Source organism: Myotis daubentonii, chromosome 2 (genome assembly GCF_963259705.1).
Source record: "Myotis daubentonii chromosome 2, mMyoDau2.1, whole genome shotgun sequence".
In the NCBI taxonomy this organism is placed as follows: domain Eukaryota; kingdom Metazoa; phylum Chordata; class Mammalia; order Chiroptera; family Vespertilionidae; genus Myotis; species Myotis daubentonii.
Window position 1 is genome coordinate 38,599,574 of NC_081841.1, and position 25,620 is coordinate 38,625,193.

The 25,620-nt window shown below is 40.5% G+C and overlaps 1 protein-coding gene across 3 annotated transcripts in view; it reads right to left on the reverse strand.

The window, feature by feature from the left end:
* The window catches only part of TMTC1 (transmembrane O-mannosyltransferase targeting cadherins 1), a 241,855-nt gene that overhangs the window by 211,820 nt on the left and 4,415 nt on the right, over positions 1–25,620 (reverse strand). For 2 of the 3 annotated variants that reach the window (XM_059682472.1, XM_059682471.1), the window contains exon 2: positions 941–1,014. In XM_059682472.1, coding sequence (XP_059538455.1) covers positions 941–1,014 — 74 coding nt within the window. Of the gene's footprint in view, positions 1–940; positions 1,015–9,437; positions 9,616–25,620 lie in introns of all 3 variants that reach the window. The other variant, XM_059682470.1, reaches the window with a different exon arrangement.

The following is a 25,620-nucleotide window of genomic DNA, read 5'->3' on the forward strand; positions in this document are numbered from 1 at the left end:
ATATTAGTTCACACAAACACTCCATCCATGCTTTTGTTCCGGCCCTCCGGTTCAGTTTAAGAACCCATTGTGGCTCTCGAGTCAAAAAGTTTGCCCACCCCTGGTATAGATCGATGAAATGATCCAAAGATCAAGGTTCACAAATCCTTAGTCAGGCCAGGCCATCCTCCGCGAAGGAGGGCAACATGGTTCACTGACCCCTTTTTTCTGGGCCATCCTCTGAGTCATCTGCCCTTATTTACATTCTCTTTTCAATCTGCTCCTTTCCCTTTGGGGATATTTCACAACACAGGTGAGAACCTGATCACACGTGGGGGGGGGGGGACAGGCAATATAATGGAAAATTATTTTATTGCTTTTTAATCTCCCAAAAGCAAGTAGCTTCTGTATATTTTGAAAGGATATGCAAATTGGAAAACCACAGTTGAGAACCATGACTTTCAATTCAGAATGGTTTTAAGCTCTGAGCTACTTTAATGAGGATAAGAAGGGGTGGGGTGGGGGGAAGAGTACCAAAAATGAAAAGGAAAAATTGAACAAATCATAGGCAAATAAGAGAAAGGACTACACCCAATTTATTTTTGCTCAGAGCTATGATTCCAAATTCTATTCTCAGTCAGAAACTGTAAGTAAAAGGAAAACAAGAAGTAAGAGCTTGTCTTCCTAGTCCTGGGAGTGCAGTTGCTACAAAAGGCTATGACATGGTTCAGAATGTGGCTGGAAGAGAGAACACCTGGCACTTGGAAAGGAGAGGATGTCCTATGCCAGTTCTCGGGGGAGCTCTCTGAGCATTTCAACACCAAGAAGCCTCCTTCCTCTCTCAGGCAGATGCTGAGAACACGAACACACACACACACACACACACACACACACACAGCAGAAATTCCCAAAGGAGACCTTGACTGTAATCACAGAGAAGGACACCCTTAGCTATTCATACCTGTTGTAGGAGAGAAAGGCCAACAGAAACAGCAGGCACGCTAATACGTCAGCTCTGCCAACAATTCCAGCTACCTAGGATGTTGGAAAAAAATTAAAAATTAAAACTTCAGAAAATTACTTTCAGTAAAGGATTACAAAAATGTGTTTGGATTTAGATGACTGCAAAGTGTAATAAAATGGGAAACACGTTGTTATTCAAATACTAACCATCTCTGGTTATCATATATATATATATATACATATATAATACATTTATAGAAGGAGAAAAGAAGAAGGGGCAAGATTTCCATGCTTCTTTTCATTTTTAACCTTTCTCCCATAGAAGGTTAATTCACAGCATCAAAGTTTCTTCATTTGTTGTTTTACTCAAAATATCTTTTTAAATATGTTTTTTATTGATTTTTTTTTAGAGAGAGGGAGAGAGAGAGAGAGAAACAGTTGAGAGAGAAACATAGATCGGCTGTCTCCCACATGCCCCCTACTAGGTGTCAAGCCCACAACCCGGGCATGTGCCCTGACTGGGAATCAAACCAGAGACCTTTTGGTACATGGGAAGACACTTAACCAACTGAGCCACATCAGCCAGGACTTTTCAAAAAACTTTTTTTGAGCAATGACTGAGTGCCAGACAGTGTGCTAGTCTTTGGGCCTGGAATGCTAGTGGAGCAGAACACATCTACACAGCACTAGTAAAAATAAGTTGAGGAATCAATAATTCTAACAAGAATGGGAATGAGTCTGAACTCACCGTTGTTATATGTGGGGATATGTACATGTGTGTATTTCTTAGCTCTGTCACTGAAAGAGCTTAAAAGCAAACACCTCAGGAGCGAAGGGCCATCCCGGCACTAACTGCAAGCCATTCCTCCACTAAGGAGAGCATGGGCTGCAGGGCTGAGGCTGGGGAGCTGCAAGAGAAGCTTGGATGGATCATCTTCTCATGTTAGAAAGTAAGAAAGTACACAAAAAATGACAGGTTCATGTGTCAAAAGGACACAGAAGCCAGTGACAAGCCACTGACCAAATATGAGACAATTTGAACATCAAAATAAAGAAAGACTTTAAAAATTATTAATCATTGAAAAGACATTCATGAATGCATAATGATAATAAAGATATGGATGGATGGATGGCTAGATGGACCAATGCATGTGTAAGTACCTACATATATACAGTATGCAAGTGAAAGAAAAAGGATGGAGAGCTCTTCCTTACATTAAAAATCCAGTTAATGAATATAGAGGGAGTAGTGCAGTTGGAAAATAGCCATTTTGCTTCTCCATATGAGTAAAGATTGACTTGCTCAAGAAACATCACAAACTATCAATGCATGCTAAATCTAAGGTATGAAAGTTTAATGAGGCACAAGATATTTGCAGGGCTTCAAACCATTTCCTCACCAATTACGTATTAGCTGAATAAATAAAAAGAATAATTCTACTATGGAGAAAATGTGCTACATTGCACTATGCCTTGACTGGGGAATAGAATTTAACCTCATCAATAAAGGGCAAATCGACATGGCATGCCTAAGCATGTGGTATCCTGAAGGACACATCCCTTGTGTAGTATGACAGCCAGGAGCACATAACCTGAATATAATCATGAAAAGTTATAGGACAAACCCAAAATAAGAACATTCTAATAAAATACATAAATTAACATATACTTAAATTAATAAAGTCTAAAATATAATAATTCTATATTATAATTTTATAATATTAAATATATCTTCTCATTTATATTATATCTTGATTTACTAATTATATCACAACTCACTATAATCTATCATAATATGATATTGCACATAATATATTATATATTATAGGCATATGTTGTACTTACATAATATTTATTATGTATTTACATTTTATATATTTTATTTTTATATATTTCTATATTATGTATTTACATAGAATATATTGATATTATTTTTATATTATACAATTTTAATACACTACATTTAAATATTGCATTAAATACTAAAAACATAATATGTAGTATGAATTACATATTTTTATTTTAAGTGTGTAATATAGCATATGATATATAACATTATGGATTTCAAAGTTATAAAGATCATATTAATAAAATTTTGTTATATACATTCTAACATAAGTTTTAAATTACATTTAAAGCTATATATTATATTACAGAAAGATATGTAACTGTTCCAAACTTAAGGAGACTAAAGTGAAATGTTGACTAATGGCCTTAGTTTAGAATATACATCTAAATTAAGATGTAAAGGGGCATGAAATGCAACCTGCTCTCAAATGCTTCAGAAAACAATGATTTTATATATTAAGGGAGAAAGATAAAAAGAATGGTAAAACAAATGTGGCAATATTTGAAAAATTGGTGAGTCTGGACAAAGAATATATGTTCATTATATTTGTTTAAGTTTTATATTATTTTTTTTAAAAAAATTTTATTCAGAAAGGAGCTGAAATGGAGTAGAGGTGGGAGACAGAGGGCTATTTATAAATCTTTGTATTATTACACAGCTTAAAATGTGTGTGAATTTCTCTTAATTTTTTTAAATCCAAGGAAGAAAACTGTAAAGGAAAAAAAAATGGCATATGGTTCAAAGAATGCTGCAAAGACAAGGTCACGGATGAGCTGGACCTTAAAGATGAGGAGTTCACCAGGGAAATGGAATGGGTTAACATTTCAGGCACAGAATATAGCACCACCCAAATCATACAAGACCTGAAGTCCACAGTGTATTTGAGACTCAGTCAATAATTAATGGCGGCAAATAGTTTTCTGGGAAATATACCTATAAATCTCCTCATACAATGAGCACACTTTGCAGTGATAAAGGAGAGGCCATGCCGCACCAGGGAGCTAGACCATCCCAGGCTTGAACATAGACACCTTTGCCATTTGAGTAAGAGTGAGACTCACTTTTGTTATCTTTAATTTCTGAAATTTGGTTTTCTTATCTTTAAAATGAGTACAATACCCCCTACCTCATGGTCCTGCTGTAAGTAATGAGATGATACATATAAAGTGCCCGCTCAACACTGGCGCCCTTCTTTCTTCCTGCTCCCGGCAGAGAAAGGGGCCAGCGCTTAGCCCGGGGACAGGATGTTCTGCGTGGCTTATGGAAGTCATCTTTCTACTTTAAGGATTGCCTCTATGATATTTTAACTTTATTGAATAATCTATCTATTAGTTAAACTAGGAATAAAAGTAATTCAATTATATGCCTGCATATAGATTGATGGCAAGTCACATATTGAGAAAAATTCTAGTTCAATTGATAGCAAGAGAAACCTGGACATGATCAAACAATTTCATTGTCAGTACAGAGTTACCTAATGTGGCTGCCTGGACCACACACTGTTCATCGATCCATTAATCTAGGAAGAACTTGAGTTCCCAAAAGGAAGACTGTATGACTCAAGGGAGGCGGGCAGTGACAATGTGGTGTCACGTTGGTGTCAAGGCCAAGCGCAAACTCACCATCTGTAAAGCAACAATTAATTGCACATGGTTCACCCGCGAAGCCCAAATCTGCTCAGTATACACCTCTGCCTCCATGAGCACTGAGCTCAGCATCAGCTGTAGGGCCTCCTGAGGGTTAAACAGAGAGTCCAGCTGGCCAGCAACAAAGTCTTGGAATAAGGCCAGGCATTTGGGCCCAGAGGGACATCCATCATAGCACAACTGATGTGGCCAACTTGGACAACAGCAAGACTTGCAAGCTGATAGTGGGTGTAGCAAGCTGGCATGAGGCAATAATAAGCAAGGCAAGCATAACTAATGCATTAAAGGCGCCTGAAGCCCTGCTTCTCGAATTGCAGCCAGTTAGTGCTGCTGGGAAACAGCAGTGGCAGAATATGCCAGCTGTGTGTGCCCAGATATAAAAAATGCAGTGTCCCTTGGAGCAGAAGGTCAGCATGAGTGTTAAAATGTTAGTGTTAATACTGGTAGACTCTGTTGCCAATTTCAAACCACCAAGCCTTCACTGAACACCTATTCTAAATTCGTGTTCAGTTAAGATCTCTGGGGCTAGGGGTTAGATGTCTAAAATAAAGATGCTTGTCAGCAATGACTATATGCCTAGACCAGCCACTCACTGTGATTCAATTAGCCAATAGCATCATGTTCAGTAACTGCCTGTTTTATTCCAGTCAACAAACATTTTCCAAGTGCCTCCGGTTTGCCAGGTATTATGCCAGCTGGAGGGATACAGCCTGCCACAAGGAGTTTAACATCTGGTGAGGAGTCAAAAAGAGTGTATTAATATGCCACAGGGAAACTGCGTGTCTCGTAAAGAGGAGAAATCATTGCCATGGGAAGACTAAAGGGATTAATTTTGACTGTAGGATCTGGGAAGGCTTCGTGGAAAGGCTGGCCTTATACACTAAGACACAGGAAAGCTGAGAAAGACTTCAGGGAGCTCAGGATGGGAGAATGTGAATCCTGGGCCAGAGCAGGGACTCAGAAGCATTCCAGGTCGAGGAAAGAGAGGCCTGAGCACATACGGAGGCAAGGCATAAGGGAATGAGAGCATGGAGTAAATGAAAAGGAGGCAGACATGGACAATGGGAAGCAGAGCTGGAATGTTAAGTTGGAGCCCCTGGGCTTGAATCTGTGACAAAGTCGGCTGAAGTGGAGGGTACTGGAAGCGAAAAAAGACTTGCTCAATAATACATGCAGATGGACAGCATGTATTTCTGCCTGATGTTGCAGGTTTCCATCTCCAAGGGGGAAGTTATAACCTGAAACCTGTATCCTTTAAATATTCAAAGAGTGGAAAAACATCAGAGAATTGGGTAGAATTTAAATAATGTAACATTCAGATCTCTGGACAAGCTTAAGAGAATGTGGAAATTGCCGATTATGGATTTAATTTGCTCCCAAAACTTATTACTTCTTGGAATACCACTCATAGGATTTGTATCAAGTTATTCATCATTTTACCTGCAAGGATGAGTTCCATTAGCGTCAGACAGAGCCAGGAACACACACTTAATGCCTGGCAACAGCTAAAGGCTGGACTGACTGATTTGATCATGACAATTCTCTCCTCTGTTATCTTGTCCGAATTCTAGGAACATTGACATTAACTTTCAACTCCAGATGCCAGCATTTCCTGCTCATACTTTTGACTAAAGTGCATTCCTTCTTGTCTCCATCATGAGTAAATTTTAATTCTCATAAGAGAATTACAATGATTTTCCCAATTACTGATTTTTCTCATAATTTTCCAAGAAATAAACCATCAAGAAACCCTTCCAGGAATCACAAGACCTTAAATGAAGAAAGGTCTGCGTTTATCTTATTCATTGTTATTTCCCTGCATGAGGACTACATTACAGTCTCTCAAATATTTGTTGAAAAATTGAGTAAATAAGTGACTTGTGCCTGTCTACTTAAATTGGAAATAATTTTTCCCTCTGCTGGGATTCTGGTTTTAGTAACCACTCACCTGCCTGCCTGCCTAATGCCCCCAACTGCCCTCCCCTCTCAGCCTGGTCACCCCCAACGGATCTCCCCTGCTGGACTGGTCACTCACAACTGCCCTCCTCTGCAGACCTGATCGCCCCCAACTGCCCTCCCCTGACAGCCTGGTCGCCCCCAACTGCCCTCCCCTGCAGGCCTGGTCACCCCAAACTGCCCTCCCGTTGGTCTGATTGCCCCCAACTGCCCTACCCTGCTGGTCTGGTCACGCCTAACCCACTGACAGCCTGATCTCGCCCGTAACTGCTCTCCCCTGCTGGCTTGATCACCCCTAACTGCTTCTGCCTCAGCCCCCACCACGATGGCTTTGTCCAGAAGGAAGTCAGATGTCTGTAAGATGACCAGTCAACCCAGTCTAATTAGCATATTACCCTTTTATTAGTATAGACTAGAGGCCCGGTGCACAAAATTCATGCATGGGTGGGGGGGTCCCCTCAGCCCAGCCTATACCCTCTCTAATCTGGGACATCCCTCTCACAATCCTGGCTCCTAACCACTCACCTGCCTACCTGCCTGGTCACCCCTAACCACCTCTGCCTGCTGGCCTGGTTGCCCCTAACTGCCCCCCGCCCTTGCTGGCCAGGTTGCCCCTCACTGCCCTGCCCTTCCAGCCTGGTCACCCCTAACTGCCCTCCCTGCCAGCCTGGTTGCCAGTAACTGCCCCCCCTGCTTGCCTGGTCACCCCCAACTGCCCCCCCTGCCAGCCTGGTCACCCCCAACTGCCCCCCCTGCCAGCCTGGTCGCCCCATGAAGCCTGCTGTTCAGTGGTTGGTCATCCCTCACTAACCCCTTGCCGGACTGGTCACCCCATGCAGCCTGCTGTTTGGTCATCCGTCTGATTGTTTCTGTTGTGATGGCCCCTGGCTTTTTATATATTAGGATATTGCTGGGTCTTCTATGTATTTATGGGTATGTGCTTTAGCCTTTCTAGTGAGGATAATTTTTCCTTTGATTTTTAGAGAAAATGGAAGGGAAGGGGAAAGGGAGAAAGAGGGAGACAGAGAGAGACAGAAACATCGATGTGAGAGATACAAATTGATTGGTTGTCTCCCACATGCACCCCAACCGCAGGCAGGGATCAAACCTGCAAGCCCTGTTACTGTCCTTAACGGAATCAAACCCATGACCCTCTGATGTATGGGCTGACGTTCTAACCATTAAGCAATGCCAGCCAGTCCTCAAAGCCAATTTTTTTAAATTATAGACCATATTACGTTTCTGACATAATTTTTAAAGTACAGTTGAAAATCTGTGTTTAGAATATTAGGGTGAAATTTTCTTCAGGAAAGAACAATGCATAGGATGATAACAGTCCTAATTCTATTCTTTCAGAGTAGGAGAACATAAAACTTAGGTAGCCTTTGGCAGTGTGATCATGAGCTGATAAAGTTAGGTTGAATTCTAAATTAAAAAAAAGAAAAATCCTGTTAGCAAATTGACCTTTAACAAAGGGTTTTAACAGGCTTTTGTTGTAATCGGGGAAAAAAATCCATGGTAACACAATTAAAAGGGGAAAAGAGTCTAAGAGTTAGACATTTATTTAGGAAAAAGTGTTAGAAAAACTATTTGCATCCACAAGGAGATGAAGGAGGCAGAGAAATTTGACCTACATAACAATCTATACTAGGAAGTAAAATCAAGAGACTATTACTTAATTATAGATAATAGTTCAGGTTCCTAAGGAGGAAGACAGAGACTAGACAAAAGAGATGTGCTTTTTAGAAGACATAGTAATACATTATTTTTAAAAAGAAAAATAGAATGTAGTGGGTGGGAGGGGGGGTTAGTAGGACATATAGCTCTCCTTTGTTAAACAAAAGCAAAACCAAGACTATAAATTTTCTCAGGAAGGACTGAAAATTTAAATTTTGGGGGGAGGAGGTTTAGTTTAAACATGTTGTGGTTACATTTAAACATGTTGCCATGGTTAAGGATTTGTTTTATTAATTACATAATCAACAAATAATTCATGAGTACTTGGCTTGATGCAGGCACTCTGTTGAGTGACAAGGAAAAATATGGGAGGATAACAGGTTCCCTGCCCTCAACCTAGGTATGTACCCTAACGGGAAATAGAACCCTCAACCTTCTGGTGTATGGTCAATGTCCAACCAACTGAGCTGCCTGGCCAGGGCTAAGTCACATTTTAAAGGGGACCAGAGATCTAAACTATCTAACTTTATAAGTAAATTAGAGGCCTGGTGCACGACATTTGTGCACTGGGGGAGGGGAGTCCCTCAGCCTGGCCTGTGCCCTCTCACAGTCCAGGACCCCTGGGGGGATGCCCGCCTGCTGGCTTAGGCAGAGACTCCCGCCACCATCACCACACTCGCCAGCCATGAGCCCAGCTCAGGGCTTCTGGCCCTCCCCTGTGGGAGTGCACTGACCACCAGGGGGCAGCTCCTGTGTTAAGCATCTGCACCCTGGTGGTCAGTGCATGTCATAGCAATCAGTCATTCTGCTGTGCAGTCGATTTGCATATTAGGGTTTTATTATATAGGATACTCATCTTTCACAAAATAACAACACTTCATATTAGATAATTTGAAAAACGATGTGTTAGTTTCCTAATTCTGTCTTTCTAACGTGAATGTCAATTTCACTTTTTATAGCCCTCCTCCCAGTACTTACAGTTCTGCATTGTAAATATTTTAAATATAAAGCAGAGTGAGAAAAGGTAAAATATAAATGCAGAGTGGGAACAATGAGCCAGCATGATAAGTATCTCAGAATTCCCCTTGTTGTTAAAAATGCATTAGGACTTACATTTCCTGCAAATAAAGAACGGTGGCCATTTATTACTACCTGTAATAATAACAGTGGTTATTCAGAAAAGCAATTAAATCCTGGAGGTACAATAAAGACCATTTGAACATTCAAAAAGAGAAGTTGCCAAGCAGTATGATTTATATATAAACACTTTAGTAGAGCTTTAAATTAACAGGGTTTTGAAATGGAAAAAAAAGATCAGTTTAGTGGGTTTTTTGGTTCTTATTTCATTGAGTTCCAATTACACTCACCGCCTCTGTGTGAATAGGATGCACAGCAAAGAGCAATGCCGTAACAAAAGCGAGTCCACGATTCTTGAAGACAGTTTTATCACAGGTGTACATCAGCACAAGAGTCACCAGGCAGTGCAAAATTACATTCACTGCATGAAAGTAAAATGGGTTCATGCCAGTCAAAAATATGTTTAGCCTGGAACAAAGAAGACAAAAACAAAAATGATTAACTACCAACGGAACATAAGCACAGGAAATCAGAGGGAATCCATCATTTAAAAAACTAAGCTGTTCAAGTGATTATTTTTAAACTAAAGGCCTGGTACACTGGTGGGGTCCAGCCACCCGCCCCAATTGGGGCCGATCAGGCCAGCCCAGGGGGATTCCAGGGGGTGGGGGGGAGGCCATGGGCAGTTGGCCGGCCAGCCCTGCCCCCTAGTTGACCTCTCAGTTGAACTCCGGGTCAAACTTCCAGTCAAGGGGACAATTTGCATATTAGCTTTTTATTATATAGGATGACTCCCAACACCAGGCCACTCTACATATTAGTATCACTTTTTCCTATCTCGGATTTTTCCTCTCTGCAGAAATCACTGCAAATGCAATACAATATTATTTCAGAAAACTATGTGGTCTCACTGAGAAGGTAGACAGATAGGTGCTGAACCTTTCCCTCTCTTCATGGCTAATGCAAACACCCCAACAACACTCTTGCTTCACTCCTGATTCTTCCAGGGTGAGTAAGTGTTCAAAGGCAAGTCCACAGGGCTGTGGGTCAAAGCCACAGCTGATGGAGATGAGAAAGAAACCACAGGACTGTGACTGTGGTCACAGTTGGGACAAAAAAGGCATAAAGGTATTCTCTCACCCAGAGAGAATTTCCATGGTGCCACCAGGAAATTTCCAGATTATGCACCAGAAATCATTGTTAATTACCAGCCCACAAGCAAGCTTCAGGGCACCTACATCCTGGTACCAGCTGCAGTTGAGTTTAAAAGGACGAGCAAAAGCATAGCATTTCAGAATTTGTATTAAATGTTTCCTAACATAAATTCCCACAGATCTCTGAATGCTAAGATCATTACGAAAAAAAACTAAAAAGAGAACCACAAAGAAAAAGGAAATGTATTGTTCAACATCTTAAAAAATACTTTCCTGAGATAGAAATGCAGGACAGAGAGACTTCAAAAGGTTGCCTTAAATTTAATAATAGGACATAATGTTCCCAATTGAGTTTATGGGGTTATAGATAAAGTTCAGTCACATGAAGTATGGTTGTTTTGGGGGAACCTATATACCCTAAGTGGTATTACCCATAATTGTCTATACTCCAGCCAACTTATCCAAAATAGTAACCCCACATCTTTATTCTCATGTCTTTTATCTGCTTCTTATAGAAACATCTCCTCTTTGCCAAAACAATCGAGAATGTAAAAGTCAACTTTAGTGATGACATATACATATTCTCAGTATCTGACTTTGATTCATGCACAGCTTTAACCTACAGAATTTTAAACATCTCAAGCTTTATTTGGACACATGAATCTAAACGTCATAGTTACTAATTGCCTCCACTTTCATTCCCATTGAAGTCATCATGGTCCTAACTAAGCTTAGAAAAATGAATTGCTGTGTGGGATCCAACTCCAGGGCTCTGACACCAGCTGTGTTGGCAGACCCATGAGTCTGTGAACACCTAAGCATCCTCAAGACGAGAGCCTGGTGTGAAATAACTCATCCAAAGGGAAGGAGGAACCACAAGGAACTAGGGGACTGGCAGGTCCAACTAAAGGGAGAACGGTGTCCCATTCCAGGGTGATAGATCCCACATATGGTGAGAGCTACTGGAAATCAGAAAGCTGTGGATGGTGAAGCTGTGAGAAGGGCAAGGCCAAGTCCCCATCCTCGAACTACTCAGGTGCAATTCCCTAAGGGCCTATCCCCTGGGGTTGATTTTACACTGTTTTCCGCATCATCAGGCTGAGCTTGGCAAATCAACTAACTACTAAGCCATTAATTTAAATTTCAACCAGACCTGGGATTTTAAGAGAAATAGGCAATTTCAAATCCGGTTAGGGGATGTCCAAATTGGAAAGTCTTGAGGCTGTCACTATGTATCAAAGGCTTTAAAAAATACATACCTATGACCAAAAATTCCACTTCTAAAAACTTTCCATAAGGAAATAACCACAAAAGTATTTAAATAAACATACATATATGTGATATGATAAGAAATACATATTTTAGTCTTCACCCTGACTCCTGGTCAGAGATTCTATAAAACCTTCATCATTTCCTTAGCAATGAAGGTGCTAGGAGCATCTATTGTTCTAATATTTGGTCTCTGTCCCTGGTTCCTAAATCCCTTGGAATTCCTTGGGTGATAGAGGTGTCTTTTGTCCTAATGAAGTGACTTTTGGTGGGCTGGCTTCAAGGTAGAAGCTTGTCCCCAGAAAGACCAAGCCTTGATTAGAAGAATGGAAATTTCAGCTCCACCCCCAACCTCCAGGGTTGAAAGAGGGGTTGGAGATTGAGTTAATAATAAATCATGTCTACATGATGAAGCCTCCATAAAAATCCCTAAACTATAGGGTTCAGAGAGCTTCCAGGTTGGTGAACCCATCCAAGTGACAAGAGGGCTGAGTACCCCAACTTGAAGCGGACAGAAGCACTTGTGCTCGGAACCCTCCAGTCTCTTTTTACCTTTATTATATAATTAACACTAAACATATGTGTTTCCCTGAGTTCTGCAAGCCACTATCATGAATTATTTATTGAACCTGAGGCATGGCCTTGGGAACTCCTAATTTGTAGTCAAGTTGGACAAAATGTAGGTAACATAGGGATCCACTACTTATGATTGACTGACATCTGAAGTGGGAGCAGTCTTATGAGACTGAGCTGTTAACCTGGGGGATCGGATGCTAACTCCAGGCAGACAGTGCCAGAATTAAATTGAAATGTCGGACATCCAGCTGGTGTCAGAGAATTGGTCAGTTGTTTGGAGTAAACCCACATATCTGGTGTCAGAGGTATTGTAAGTGTGTGTAGAGGAGAATACATAGGAGTATTCTTTTCAATGTACAAGGATGCATCTTACTCTGTTAGTTATAAAAATGGCAATAAAGAGAAAGCATCTAGTAAACCCAATCGTTGATGTATTTGACTATTCCCACAGATATGATGCTGTAGAGAATAATTTGGGATTACAAATAACAGCATTGGTTTTAACAGGTGGACAATATCAGACAATATTTTTCTAATGTATCCAATTATTCAACTATTTGAAAAGTACAAAAGCATAATTAAAGATAGTGTTATTATTACTCACTAGAGGCCCGATGCACAAAATTCGTGTAGGAGTAGGCCTTCCTTACCCCAGCTGCTGGCACGGGCTTCCCTCTGGCACCCAGGACCCAGGTTTCCCTCACAACCCCAGGTTTATCTGGAAGGTCATCTGGAAGGACGTCCGGAAGGGTATCTGGTCTAATTAGCATATTTCACTTTTATTATTATAGATCACCACACTTTTATGAGGCACATATATTCCTCTGTCCTTCTAAAAATGATGTAAAATGGTAGACATAAGTCACCTTTGTGGTCCATATGTATCATATCTGAAAATGTGCAGGTAACAACTGTATATACTGTTATTTCTGGAAATGGGTTAGGACCGAGTGCCTCATATTTTAAGTGAATTCAATTAGATTCCAAAATATAAAAATAAATTGCTGAATGGGGAATCACTGCATTAATAAGGTAAAAGTATGAGCCTCTCACATGGCACCTAACATTGGTGAATCTCAGCTTTGAGAAATCACCTAGAATCTAGAGTTTGTAGAGCTCCTCAAATGTCTAAAAAGATGGGGAGTGAACTCTCCAAACTATAGACAAGGGACCATGAAACAAAATGAGAAACAAAATTTTAGAACTTATCCTATTTGTGAGCACTGGGGGGAAGGGGGGAATCTCTGATTTGGGGAGCCAATGTGGGATTACAAAAAGGAGCTTTAACTGATCAAACTCATATTTTAATAGGACAGGGGATGTGGAAGACACAGCTTGTCTTTATTTTAACGAAGGCATGTACAAAATCTCTCAGAATCTCCTTGCTTACAAGATGGAGCAAGATAGATTTGTAGCTCACATGAAGAGTGGTGAATAATAAATCAATGTCTCCATGGATGAAGACCTCTAGTGTATGTCACAGGATTCTGATATAATCTCTGGTCTGTCCAATATTTTTATCAAAGACTTAAATGAATCTATGGTGTATGCTGACTAAGCTCGCAGGAGCTCTGTAACTGGGCAGGAGAACTGCTGTCCTGGGAAACTGACTGACGGAGATTCACAAGGAATTTAAATGCCTGAAATTGTTCATTAATTCTAACTCAGAATATGGGCAAGAGTAAAGACCCACATTTAGACATAAAAGAGAACAAAATACGTGTGATCACATTAAAACTGTACACATGGTATTGTCCGAGGGCTGTTAGTTTGCCCTAAACTCAAAGAGTTTTGTGTCTTGGATACCCAGAAAGACCAATCCACCAACAGACAGACAGGGAACTATGTAAGTCAAACTATTTTTCATTTCAATTCACTCCAACAGATGTTTATTGAGCACCTACTACATGTCAGGTATGATGTAGGGCCCGGAGATACAAAGAGAAGACATGGCATTTGCTACCAACGAGGTAACAGCATAGTAAAAGAAAGAGAGGCACTTAAACAGATAATTAATGGCTAGTTTAAAAAATTCTAGCAATGGAAGAACCTACCAGGAACAGAGATAGGGAAGAGGGAGGTATTCTAACTGCAGGCAGGTGTGGGAAAGTGGGCGGTATCCAATGTGAGACAGCAGTCCCTTGGAGTGCTATTTAAATATGAAGGCACTTTTACAAGAGAGTTCCATGATGTAGGGGGATGGGAGGATCTCAAGGTGATATCTCAGGAAAGTAGATTTGAGGAAATTGGGATGCTCAGACTAGAGAAAGATGACAGAAATTATACCAAGTTCTTCAGAGGAAAGGATCTTTGCCATATTTATGGTTGTATGCCCAGTGTAGCACAATGTGTGGTACATAGTGGTCACACAATAAATGAATGAATGGATGGAAGCATGAGTGAATGAATGAATGAATGAATGAGTGAAATACTGAAGCAATGCACTTATCCTAAGTAGCTCCCAAAGGGGAAACTATGATCCAATTACAATGTTCCAAACACACTACCCAAGAGCTAGGTTTAGCCTGCAAATTGTTTTGTTTCACCTGTATACACTTAAAAAAAAAAAAAAAACAAGCAACATTTTTAAAACAGGTGCTTTTCATATAAAAATTTCCAGTTTCTCTTTCGTTTATGCTAAACAAAATAAGTCAGTCAGAGAAAGTTAAATATCACATGATCTCACTCATTTGTGGATTATAATGAACAACATAAACTGATGAACAAAAACAGATTCAGAGAGAGAGAAGCATCGATCCGATGCTAAAACCTCAGAGGGAAGGTAGGGGAGGGTGGGGTAGCGGAGAGAGATCAACCAAAGGACTTACATGCATATAAGCATAACCAATGGACTTAGACACCAGGGGGGGTGAGGGCATGAATGGTTTGGGGGGGGGGGCTATCGGGGGATAGCACACATATGTAATACCTTAATAAGGAAAAAAAAGTTAAAAAAAATTCCAGCTTCTCTTCAAATATTAGAAGACCTGGCAACTCTGGGTCTACTTGGCTGCAGGGAAATATTTGAGTGCCCATTGAGATGGCATGGAAATATTTGAGTGCCCATTTGGATGGCACAAGTACTCACAATTTGCCATAGTGCCTGCCAACTACTAGGAGGCAGACTTCAGCTCAAAGAAAGAATATTTAAAACTAGAATAGGTCCACACAGAAGCATGACAACAGTCCACCTTAAATACCATCTAAAAAGCACAGTCTCTCCTATTCCACATCACCCTGAATGTATTCCTTTACAGTATGTACTCAATTTTCTTAAATTCTTTTATTATATTATTCAAATATTATAAGCATTTTTCAGATATTGCGAGAAATTGATTTCTTTTCATCATTGTATCCATTGAACTTAGCACACAGTAGAGTCTAAATAAAAGTTTACTAAATGAACAAATAAAACTTACCATAACTGGGAAGTTGGAAAAGATCACCTTTCCCTTCCAATGCTACAATATCTAATTTTATTTGATTTAGCCTTCACTTCTCATTTAAAGCTAGGCAAGCAATGGGAAATAAAATATTTTTCTGAAATAATCTTAATAATCATGTTTGAGTGGTTGAAAGCCTTCCAGATTTTGGCAAATATGAATGCACAGCATCCCTTCTTCGTCTGAACTCCTCTGCCTCCTTGTACAGCTGCCCAGAAAGATTGGGCCATAATGAGCACACAACAATCAGAGGGTACCAGTCCTCAGGAAAGGTCACAGGTTCACACAGTTTGGCACCAAGAAGTCTCAGGAAGAGGGATAGGGAGAGGAGAAGAAAAATTTTTGGCTGCCCCACCCCATCTCCTCACACTATTACAGCCCAGAGCTCTCTTTCAGATAAAGCCCATGCCTCTCTTTCAATTTTCTTTTTTGAAAAAATAGCTCTGGTTTAGAAAAACAAAAACAAGCTGTATCTCGGGAACAGACTTCTACTAGGGCAGCAGTTCTCAACCTGTGGGTGGTGACTCCTGGGGGTCGAACGACCCTTTCACAGGGGTCGCCTAAGACCATCAGAAAACACATATATAATTACATATTGTTTTTGTGATTAATCACTATGATTTAATTATGTTCAATTTGTAACAATGATAATACATCCTGCATATCAGATATTTACATTACGATTCATAACAGTAGCAAAATTACAGTTATAAAGTAGCAACGAAAATAATTTTATGGTTGGGGGTCACCACAACATGAGGAACTGTATTAAAGGGTCGCGGCATTAGGAAGGTTGAGAACCACTGTACTAGGGCCTGCGCTAGGGTCCTTCCTCAGTCAGACAGGTCTACCCTCAGAAACTGTCAGAAGTCTGGAAAAGGCACAGAGGCCATGACTCTCCATTGCAGTGACTCAAGTCTGCTTTTTGGCCCTGAACCTGAAGTTTTTCTGGTCTACAGATCCAGCAACACTTAGGAGGACCATCTACTTCATTCCCTGGGACAACATAATTAATAAGCCACCACCAATGATGCCTGTGGGTCAAAACATTCTGATTTCCACTTGCCCCTGCTGCCTTCACAGTAAATGCAGCTAAGCTCTTGCCTTCTGGAACTCCAGGGTTCCATCACTCCCACCAAAACCAGAAAGCCCACCTCAATGGCAGCATCTCCCACATTACACTTCCTTCGCCTTCAGAAAAGAGCCAACATGGAGCTTCTCAAAGCTGCAGGTGCTCCCTCATCAATGCATTTCCCAGTGTCCTGGTGAAGGGAAATCGCCTGGCCCTTTCAGAGGATAATGTAGAGAAATGGGTGGGAGGTGTTTGAAGGCATCCTAATATTCCTATGTTAAAGAGGTTGGATTTCTTTGTCTACATTATGCTAGGGAGACTTTGGCATCTCAACCTATTTGAATATAGGTTCCCATTGAGTCTCAGTGGTTCCGAGGATTCTGAACCACCTGGTATGGTAGCTATTATTGCTGATTCCCTGATCACATCCCAAGATATTCTTAGTCAGGAGATCTAAAATGGGGCCCAGAAATCTGCCCCAAGCAACCCAGCGATTCAAGACAGGTGATACTCAGAACAGAGATAGAGTTCTCAAAGCTTAAGGGAAGACTACAGATGGTTACCATGCTTACCAGAAAAATCCAGTTTTCTCAGGAATAACACAACATACATTCTTTTCCAATAAGAACTATAAATCAGGGAAAAGAAAAAAATTTAATGTACCCCTTATCATCTGTTTCTGCTGTCTTAAATGATGGGTTCTCCAACACTTCCCTGGTGAGTTTCCACAGCTCAGTATTAAACACACAGTATATTCTCCTGTCTTCCTCTATCACCATTTTTATTCTTCCCATCTCTTGCTATCATCACTGCTCTCAAATGCTTGCAAGTGGTTTCTATAGTCCTCTTAGATCATTCAACCAATAAATAACAACATCTGGTTCTTCTCATTTTTCCTCTAAGGCAATCCCTTTGGCCCTTAATCATTTTGGTTGCTCTTCTCTGCATTTCCCTCAGTACCAGGAACAAATCAGTAAATCATCATCAGTTAATATATCTAAAGAACCAAAGGATGTTACTGGAAGGTACCAATACAAACAGCAGGACAGAGGAGAGATTGGTGCTCTGAGGCAAAAGCAAAATTCATGATGTTTGTTTGAGCTCAAGACATCACATCTTCACCTCGCTGTGAGGAAGTTATAGGGAGAGAACAGAGGAAGGGGAGCTGGTCAGGAGGAGACCATACCCCAATGGGCAGTTATTGTCACTATCTATATATATATAAACCCTAATATGCAAATAGACCAAACGGTGGAACAACTGAACAACTGGTCACTATGACATGTGCTGACCACCAGGGGGCACTCGGAACATGGTAGGCATCGGCCATGGCAGGATGGTGGAGCAGGTGAGCGGGGACGCCAGACCAAGGCAGGGTGCTGTCATCAGGGCAAGCCTCTGGTGGTTACTGAAAATTATTTGCTCCCATGCATGGCGGTCCTGCCGGGCACTTGCACCTACTGCCAGCACTGGCCCTGATTGCTCGGCGCCATCAGCGGGTGTGAGGGGCGGCTGGCAGCCCTGATTACCCTGAAGGCTTCTCCATCTCCTCCTGCTCCTGAGGGGCAATTGGAGAAGCAGCCGCTGCCAGCGGGTGCATGTGGGGCCAGCGCATGGGAGCAAGGGGACGGAGGAGGTGGCGGGAGGGCCAGGCAGGGGCACAGATTTGGGCTGGGAACCACCCCTGTGCCCACTGCAGCCTCACAGTCCACAGTTCCTTTCAAGGTGCATGAATTTGTGCATTGAGCCTCTAGTTATCTCATAAGTACTCAGTGCATCAAAGAAAGAGTAAGAAAACTGAGGATAGGAAGAGCAGTAACCATATCTAGACAAGTTCCCGAAGAAAATCTTCAAAAAGAGAGGCAGCAAATAATGAAAATTGACAGATCAACACTAAGTATGATATAGTTAGTTATAACTCTGAGTTGTCAATTTTGAGCAAATTTTTTTAAAGGTTCGTGTTTACAGGAGTTCCTGGGTGTCATGAAATTCTGACACTCACTACCCAGAGTATATGCAGATTTCACAGTTGATGACAAAATCCTGCACAAGAGTCCTCTCACTTCAGACACCAGATGCAACTTCAATGGTCCCCAAGCCACTGGCATGTCTAACAAACTGGCCACAAATTTGGGGATTCCCACAACTCCCTCAGATTCAATAATTTGCAAGCACAACTCACAGAATTAAGGAAAACACTATATTTAGGATTATATAGTGTTAATATAAAAAACACAAATAAAAAAATCAGTCTCAAGAAAAGACTCATAGGGTGAGATCTGAGAGAGTCCTAGAAAAAAAACCTTCCATGTCTTCAGACATATCACCCTCTCTGCATACAGATATAAGATTACCCACCAGGGAAGCTCAACCAAGTTTCAATGTTGAGTTTTAAACTGAGATTTCATTACATATCAGGTAGGCTGATGGACCCATTGGCCACATGAGTAAACTCAGTCTCCAGCACCCTTTTCCCCTCCAGAAGATTAGAAGGTAGGGATGACATCATGTGATTCTAAGTCCCAACTCTCTAATAACATGATTGGTCTTTCCAGCATGGCCAGCCCCCATTCTGAAACTCTCTGGAGGCCCACCATGAGTTACCTCCTCTTTAGCATAAACTCAGTTGTAGCCCCAGGGGCCCACCATGAACAATAAATGCTCACCTATCACTCCGGAAATTCCAAGGTTTAGAATCTCCTTCCCAGGAACCTGGGTCAAAGACCAGAGAAATTCTTTATTGTACACTCAGTGAGAGGAAGTCATAGTCGTCATAATTCCTTTGAGAAAGTACTTTTGGGTCTTTAGACTCCATTTGATAAAATCAGAAATGATAATTCATGTCAACCTCATTGACTAGGGGCAAAATGACCATTCTTTCTAGACAATGGACACTGGCATGGATGACCGTTAGTCCCCTGAGAGCAGGGCATGGAAAGCAGAGCATGGAAAGAACTCAGTGTAATTCTGGGGTTTGCCTCAAAAGGGATAACTGCTGTGTCCAGGCTTAAGCTTCCGGGTAAACATCCAACTACCATCACACTGCAGTACACCAGGCTAGACGAGTTTGATCCCAAAGTGCTAAAGACCCTTATTCTCAAATGTCACAGTCCCAGCAGATTACAATAGAGCCACACTTCCCTGTTCATAATCAAAGCTGCCTCTTCACCATCCAGTAAGCAGACCCCACTGGAACCACTCGTGGTTCCTTGCCTGCCTCCACCTTTCCCCTTGAAAGAGGAAGATAAATAAAGTAAATAAGCCAAGAAATAAGTCAGGCAGACTTTTCCCTCTACATTATAAAGGTTTAGTCCTACCTAAATATTTACCTGAAGAAGTCAAGAATTCACGAAAATGATGAATTCATTCTATTAACAGTAATTTATTGAGCCCCTACTTTGCATGCCAGAAACCGTTCTGGGTGCTAATGATACAGCTGTTGGAGCTCGCAGGGTCGTGAGAGGAGATTAAAACTAACAATAAATATAGGATGCCAGGTAGCAGTGAGGGCTACTAAGTAAGGCAAAGAGGGTAAGAGAGTAAGGCTGAAACTTGGAGGAATGAATGTCTGCTATTTTAGATCGGTAGCCAGAGAAGGGCTCTGTGATGAAGTGACATTGGAGAAGAAGCTGAAGGTGAGAAGAAGCTGAGAGCAAAACTGCAGAGATCTAGGGAAGGCATTCCAGGAAGAAGACACAAGTGCAAAAAGCCTGGTAGCAGCAGGTTGGGCCCATATAAGGAAAAGTAATGCTCTTCATAGAATGTTGATGTAAACAGAACGAGGTTGATAGACTAGAGGTCTGAGAAGTGACCAGGAATCAGATCCAACAGGGTCTTATAGAACAGAAACCATTGTTATCATTTGGAAAAGGAACACTGCCATCATTTTGGCTTGATCAAACATTCCTCACCTCTTTTTTTAAGTGGAATGACCACATATTCAAAGTTAGGAAAAATATGAATGTAGCTACAAAGGAAGATAGAAAAGACAGTTGTTGAATGGAAGGGGTGGAAAAAAACTACTTCAGAAGATGTTCTCCAAACCTTCATTCAGAAATTCACGTGTAAAAACCCTCAGGAATCGCCCTAGCTGGTTTGGCTCAGTGGATAGAGCATCAAGCTGCGGACTGAAGGGTCCCAGGTTTGATTCCGGTCAAGGGCACATGCCGGGTTGCAGGCTCGATCCCCGGTGAGGAGTGTGCAGGAGGCAGCTGATCAATGATTCTCTCTCATCATTGATGTTTCTATCTCTCTCTCTCCTCCCTTCCTCTCTGAAATCAATAAAAATATATTTTAGAAAAAGAAAAAGAAAGGGTTGTCAGACAACCGAGCCATAAAAAATAAAGAATTAGCCTTTAAAAAAAAAACAACAAAAACCCTCGGGAATCAAAAATATATTCCTCTCACCCTAGCCAGTTTTTCTCAGTGGATAGAGCTCCATCCCTGGACTGAAGGATCCTGGGTTCCATTCCAGTCAAGGGCACGTAACTCGGTTGCAGGCTCAATCCCCCAGCTCTGGTAGGGGCACGTGTGGGAGGCAACTAATCGATATCTCTCTCTCACGTAGATGTTTCTGTCTCTCTCATATCCATATTTCTTTCTCTCTGTCTCTCCCTCTCACTTCCACTCTCTCTAAAAAATAATCAATAGAAAAATATCCTCAGGTGGGTGAGGATTAACAAAATATAGATATTCCTCTCATTTTCCACCCCTCCTATACTGCTAGACTGTAGTGTAAAGCCTATCTTACATATAAAGCATGTGCTCAGAGGCAATGATCAACTTCCTCCCACCCCTGAAATTTCTGCAATAAACTTAGTTCAGCATGGAATTTTCAGAAGCCATTTTTAAAAATTTCTCTACAAAATCTTTTTTGCCTCCAATCATATTTCCTTGGCTACATCCACCACTGAACATCTTAGACAATCTAATCAAACATCCTGGATAATCTTTACTTATCTCCTATCACAGACTTAGAAAGCAAACTTATCAGTCTTTTTTTTTTTAAAAAAAATATATTTTATTGAGTTTTTTTACAGAGAGGAAGGGAGAGAGATAGAGAGTTAGAAACATCGATGAGAAAGAAACATCGATCATCTGCCTCCTGCACATCTCCTACTGGGGATGTGCCTGCAACCCAGGTACATGCCCTTGGCCAGAATCGAACCCGGGACCCTTCAGTCCGCAGGCTGATGCTCTATCCACTGAGCCAAACCAGCTTCGGCAAACTTATCAGTCTTATAGCAGTAACCTATCTCACAATGGATTCCCATACAAGTCAAATCAAAAGGAACAGGGCCAAAGGGAACATGCCACCATTTCCTTTTGGTTTTGAGCATAGAGGATAAAGCTGACTTTCATGGTTGCCATATCATTTGTGACTAAAAGATGCAAACTGATGCAAAAAACAACTCTCCAGATGCAAACATTAAAGTGCTGCAAATCCTTACAGCTGCACATATTAAGATATTCTATTTTTTAACTCTGACATTTTAAACCACCCACTTTCACTCTTATGGCTTACATTTCCATCTGAAGCCTTCAATAAAATAAAACTTTATAGCAAACTAGTAGAACACTAGGATCTAATAGCCTAAACACAGAGAGAGAATGAGTTTAAGGTCCTTTAATTTGCCTTCATTTCCCCATCTTTAAAACAGAAAAACCATTGGTTCCTTCATGTTGAGGAAGTTTTGGTTGCTTCCTGATATTGAATGGCACTGCCAACCAGCCAGCAGGAGCTTCTTTTCAAGAGCAAGGGGCTAGGGAGGAAATAAAAGTAACAAGCTAAGCACCTTTTAAATCAATCAATGCCATTTTCCAAGGGAGGTGGGGTAGGGAGGGGTGTTGTCTCAATTCAGTGTCTGGCCCTGCCAAGGCATTAGGAGTGAGTTAATTAAATGTTGGACCAAATATAGCAGGCTAATTTTTAAGCTGATAATTTTTTGTATGGCCCGTGGATGATGTTATAAATATCCAAATGGCCCTTGGCAGAAAAAAGTTTCCCCACGCCTGATATACAGTGACATAACGCGTTTCTCCCGATTTCAGAGTTAAAACCAGGTCATGGCCAGTGAAGGATAAAGAAGAAAAATAAAAAAAGGTTACTGCTGCAGATTAAGTTTTCACAGATGTTTTGACTTTGCACTACAATGGTCCAAAAATATTCCTATGTGCCCTTGGAAATGATCTTATCAAAAGACTGAATGGAAAATTTGACCAGAAATTCATTAGAATTCTAAATTCACTTCAAGGAGCACAAAAAGATGACCATTTGTATCAGTTAAGGTTTGACCAGGGAAGTGGAACCACCAGAAATGATAGAGCAGAAGGGATTTACTATAGAGACTTGACCTTTTATAATGTGGAAGCTGGTTTGATGGCCTCTGGAAGGCGGCTGCTCTGTGTCTCTAAGACAAATGGAAAGCCAGCAGGCATTTGGGAAGGGAAGATGGATGCACTTGAAGTAAGGGAAAGGGAGGGTGAGGGGAACCCATGAACATGAGCTGGAATATACTTCCACTTCTCACAACCTCTGAGGCTCTAACTTTAATGATGCAAATGGCTTGCAAACAGATTAATACCCTTCCCCCCAGAGCTGCACACTCACCTGCACCAGGTTTCCCAGTAAAGGACACCTGGAGCATTCTGGAGGAGCTGTGGACCCAGCTTTAACCGCTCACAACAGCGGCAGAGAATCCAGAGCTTCTATGGCTGCAGTAGCACTGAAACCTACACCAACCTTCTGAATGGAAACATGGCCATTTCACTTTCACTTTCTAAATCTCTAACCCAGTACAGTACAGGAAAGGAATTTAGTTCCAGTGTAGCTAAAACAAAGCCACCACATCTTGATAAGCTGCCTTCATTTTCCATTGTGCCCTGCCCTGCAAACTGGTAAAAAATAGACACTCTGATAAACCCATTTCTTCATTTCAAATTCAGCCCATTTCTTATTTGAGAAAAAAACTGTGAATAGTATCTTTGTATACAAGCAAGCACCTTTGTAATTACAAGCATTATGCCTCTTTATTTATTGTTTATTCTTATGGGAATTTCCAGCTCTCCATATGTGTAACATTGATTTATTGAATCAAAGGTAATATAGTACTTTTAATTTAAAAAAAAGATTTGAGTTTTGCACTAGGAAAGACCCTGTGAAGAGGATGAAAAGACAATCTAGAGAGTGGGAGAAATTATTTGCCAAGATCTTAACTACCAAAGGACTTACACTATATTAAGAACATGTGAATCATGTCACTAGTCCGCAAAGATGGTTCACCATACACAAATCAATTAAGGTGATACACCACACTAACAAACAATAAAAATCACATGCTCATCATATATAGATGCAGAATAAAAGATAAAATTCAACACCCTTTAATGAAAAAAAAAACTTTCAACAACTAGGTTTTGAGAGAATTTACTGCAACATAAAGAACATTTATGAAAAGCTCACAGTTTATTGTAATCATTAGTGAAAAACTGAAAGCTTTTCGTCTAAGACCAAGAACAAGTTAAGAATTCCCACTTGTGTCACTTCTATTCGTCCTAAACAGAGCAATGGGCAAGAAAAAGAAATAAAAGCACCTAAATCAGAAGGAAGAAATAAAATTATGTCTGTTGACAGATGGTATAATCTTATATTTAGAAAATTCTAAAGCCTCCACCAAAAAGTAATTAGAAATAATACATGAATTCAGTTGCAGGATATGAATTCAAATTCAAAAAATCAGCTTCACCCTGGGTGGTGTGGTTCATTTGGTTGGGCACTGTCCTGGGCACTGAAAAACTGCTGGTTTGATTCCTGGTCAGGGTATATGCCCGGGTTGAAGATTCTATTATCCGATATCTGGTAGGGGACTTGCAGGAGGCAACCAATCACTGTTCAACTTTCACATAGATGTTTTTCTCTTTGTCTCTCCCTCTTCCTTCCTCTCTCTCTAAAGTCAATAAAAACATATTTAAAAAAAACACAATTCCATTTACTATAGTATCAAAAAGAATAACATATACATAAAAATAAACTTAGCCAAAGAGGTGAAAAACTTGTACACTTAAAACCACAAATCATTAATGAAAAAAATTAAAGAATACATAAATAAATGGAAAAACATCACATGTTCATGGATGAGAAGACTTAATATTGCTAAAACGCCCATACTACCCAAAGTCATCTATAGTTTCAATGTAATCCTTATCAAAATCCTAATAGTTTTTTTTTTTACAAAAATTGTAAAAAAAATCATGAATTTCATACTGAACCACAAATATACTGAATATACAAAGAAGAAAAATGCTGGAAGCATCACACTTCCTGATTTCAAAATATATTTCCAAGCTACAATAATTAAAACAGTATGGTACTTGCATAAAAACAGACATATAGACCAAAGGAAAAGAACAGAGAGCCCAGAAATCAACCCAGGCCTATAGGGTCAAATGATCTTCAACAAGGGTGCCAAGAATACACAATGGAGAAAGAATAGTCTTTAAAAAATGGAACTGGTAAAATTGAATGTCCATATGGAAAAGAATAAAATTGGACCCATATCTTACACCACACACAAAAATCAACTCAAAATGTATTAAAAATTTAAATGTAAGCCCTGGAACTGTGAAACTTCTGAAAGAAAAACATAGGGGAAAACTTCATGATATTAGGCTTGGCAATGGTTTTTTAGATATGCCATCAAAAAACACAAGCAATAAAAGCAAAATTAGACAAATGAGACTACACTAAACAAAAAAGCTCTGCCTCTGCATAGCACAAAAAAACAACTCACAGAATAAAAAGGCAACCTATGGGATAGGAGAAAAAATATTTGTAAGCCATATATCTGTCATGTTATTAATATGTAAGAAAGTCTTATAATTCAAAGAACAAAAAACAAATAATCTGATTTAAAAATGGGTGGACATAGATATTTCTCCAAAGAACACAGACAAATGGCCA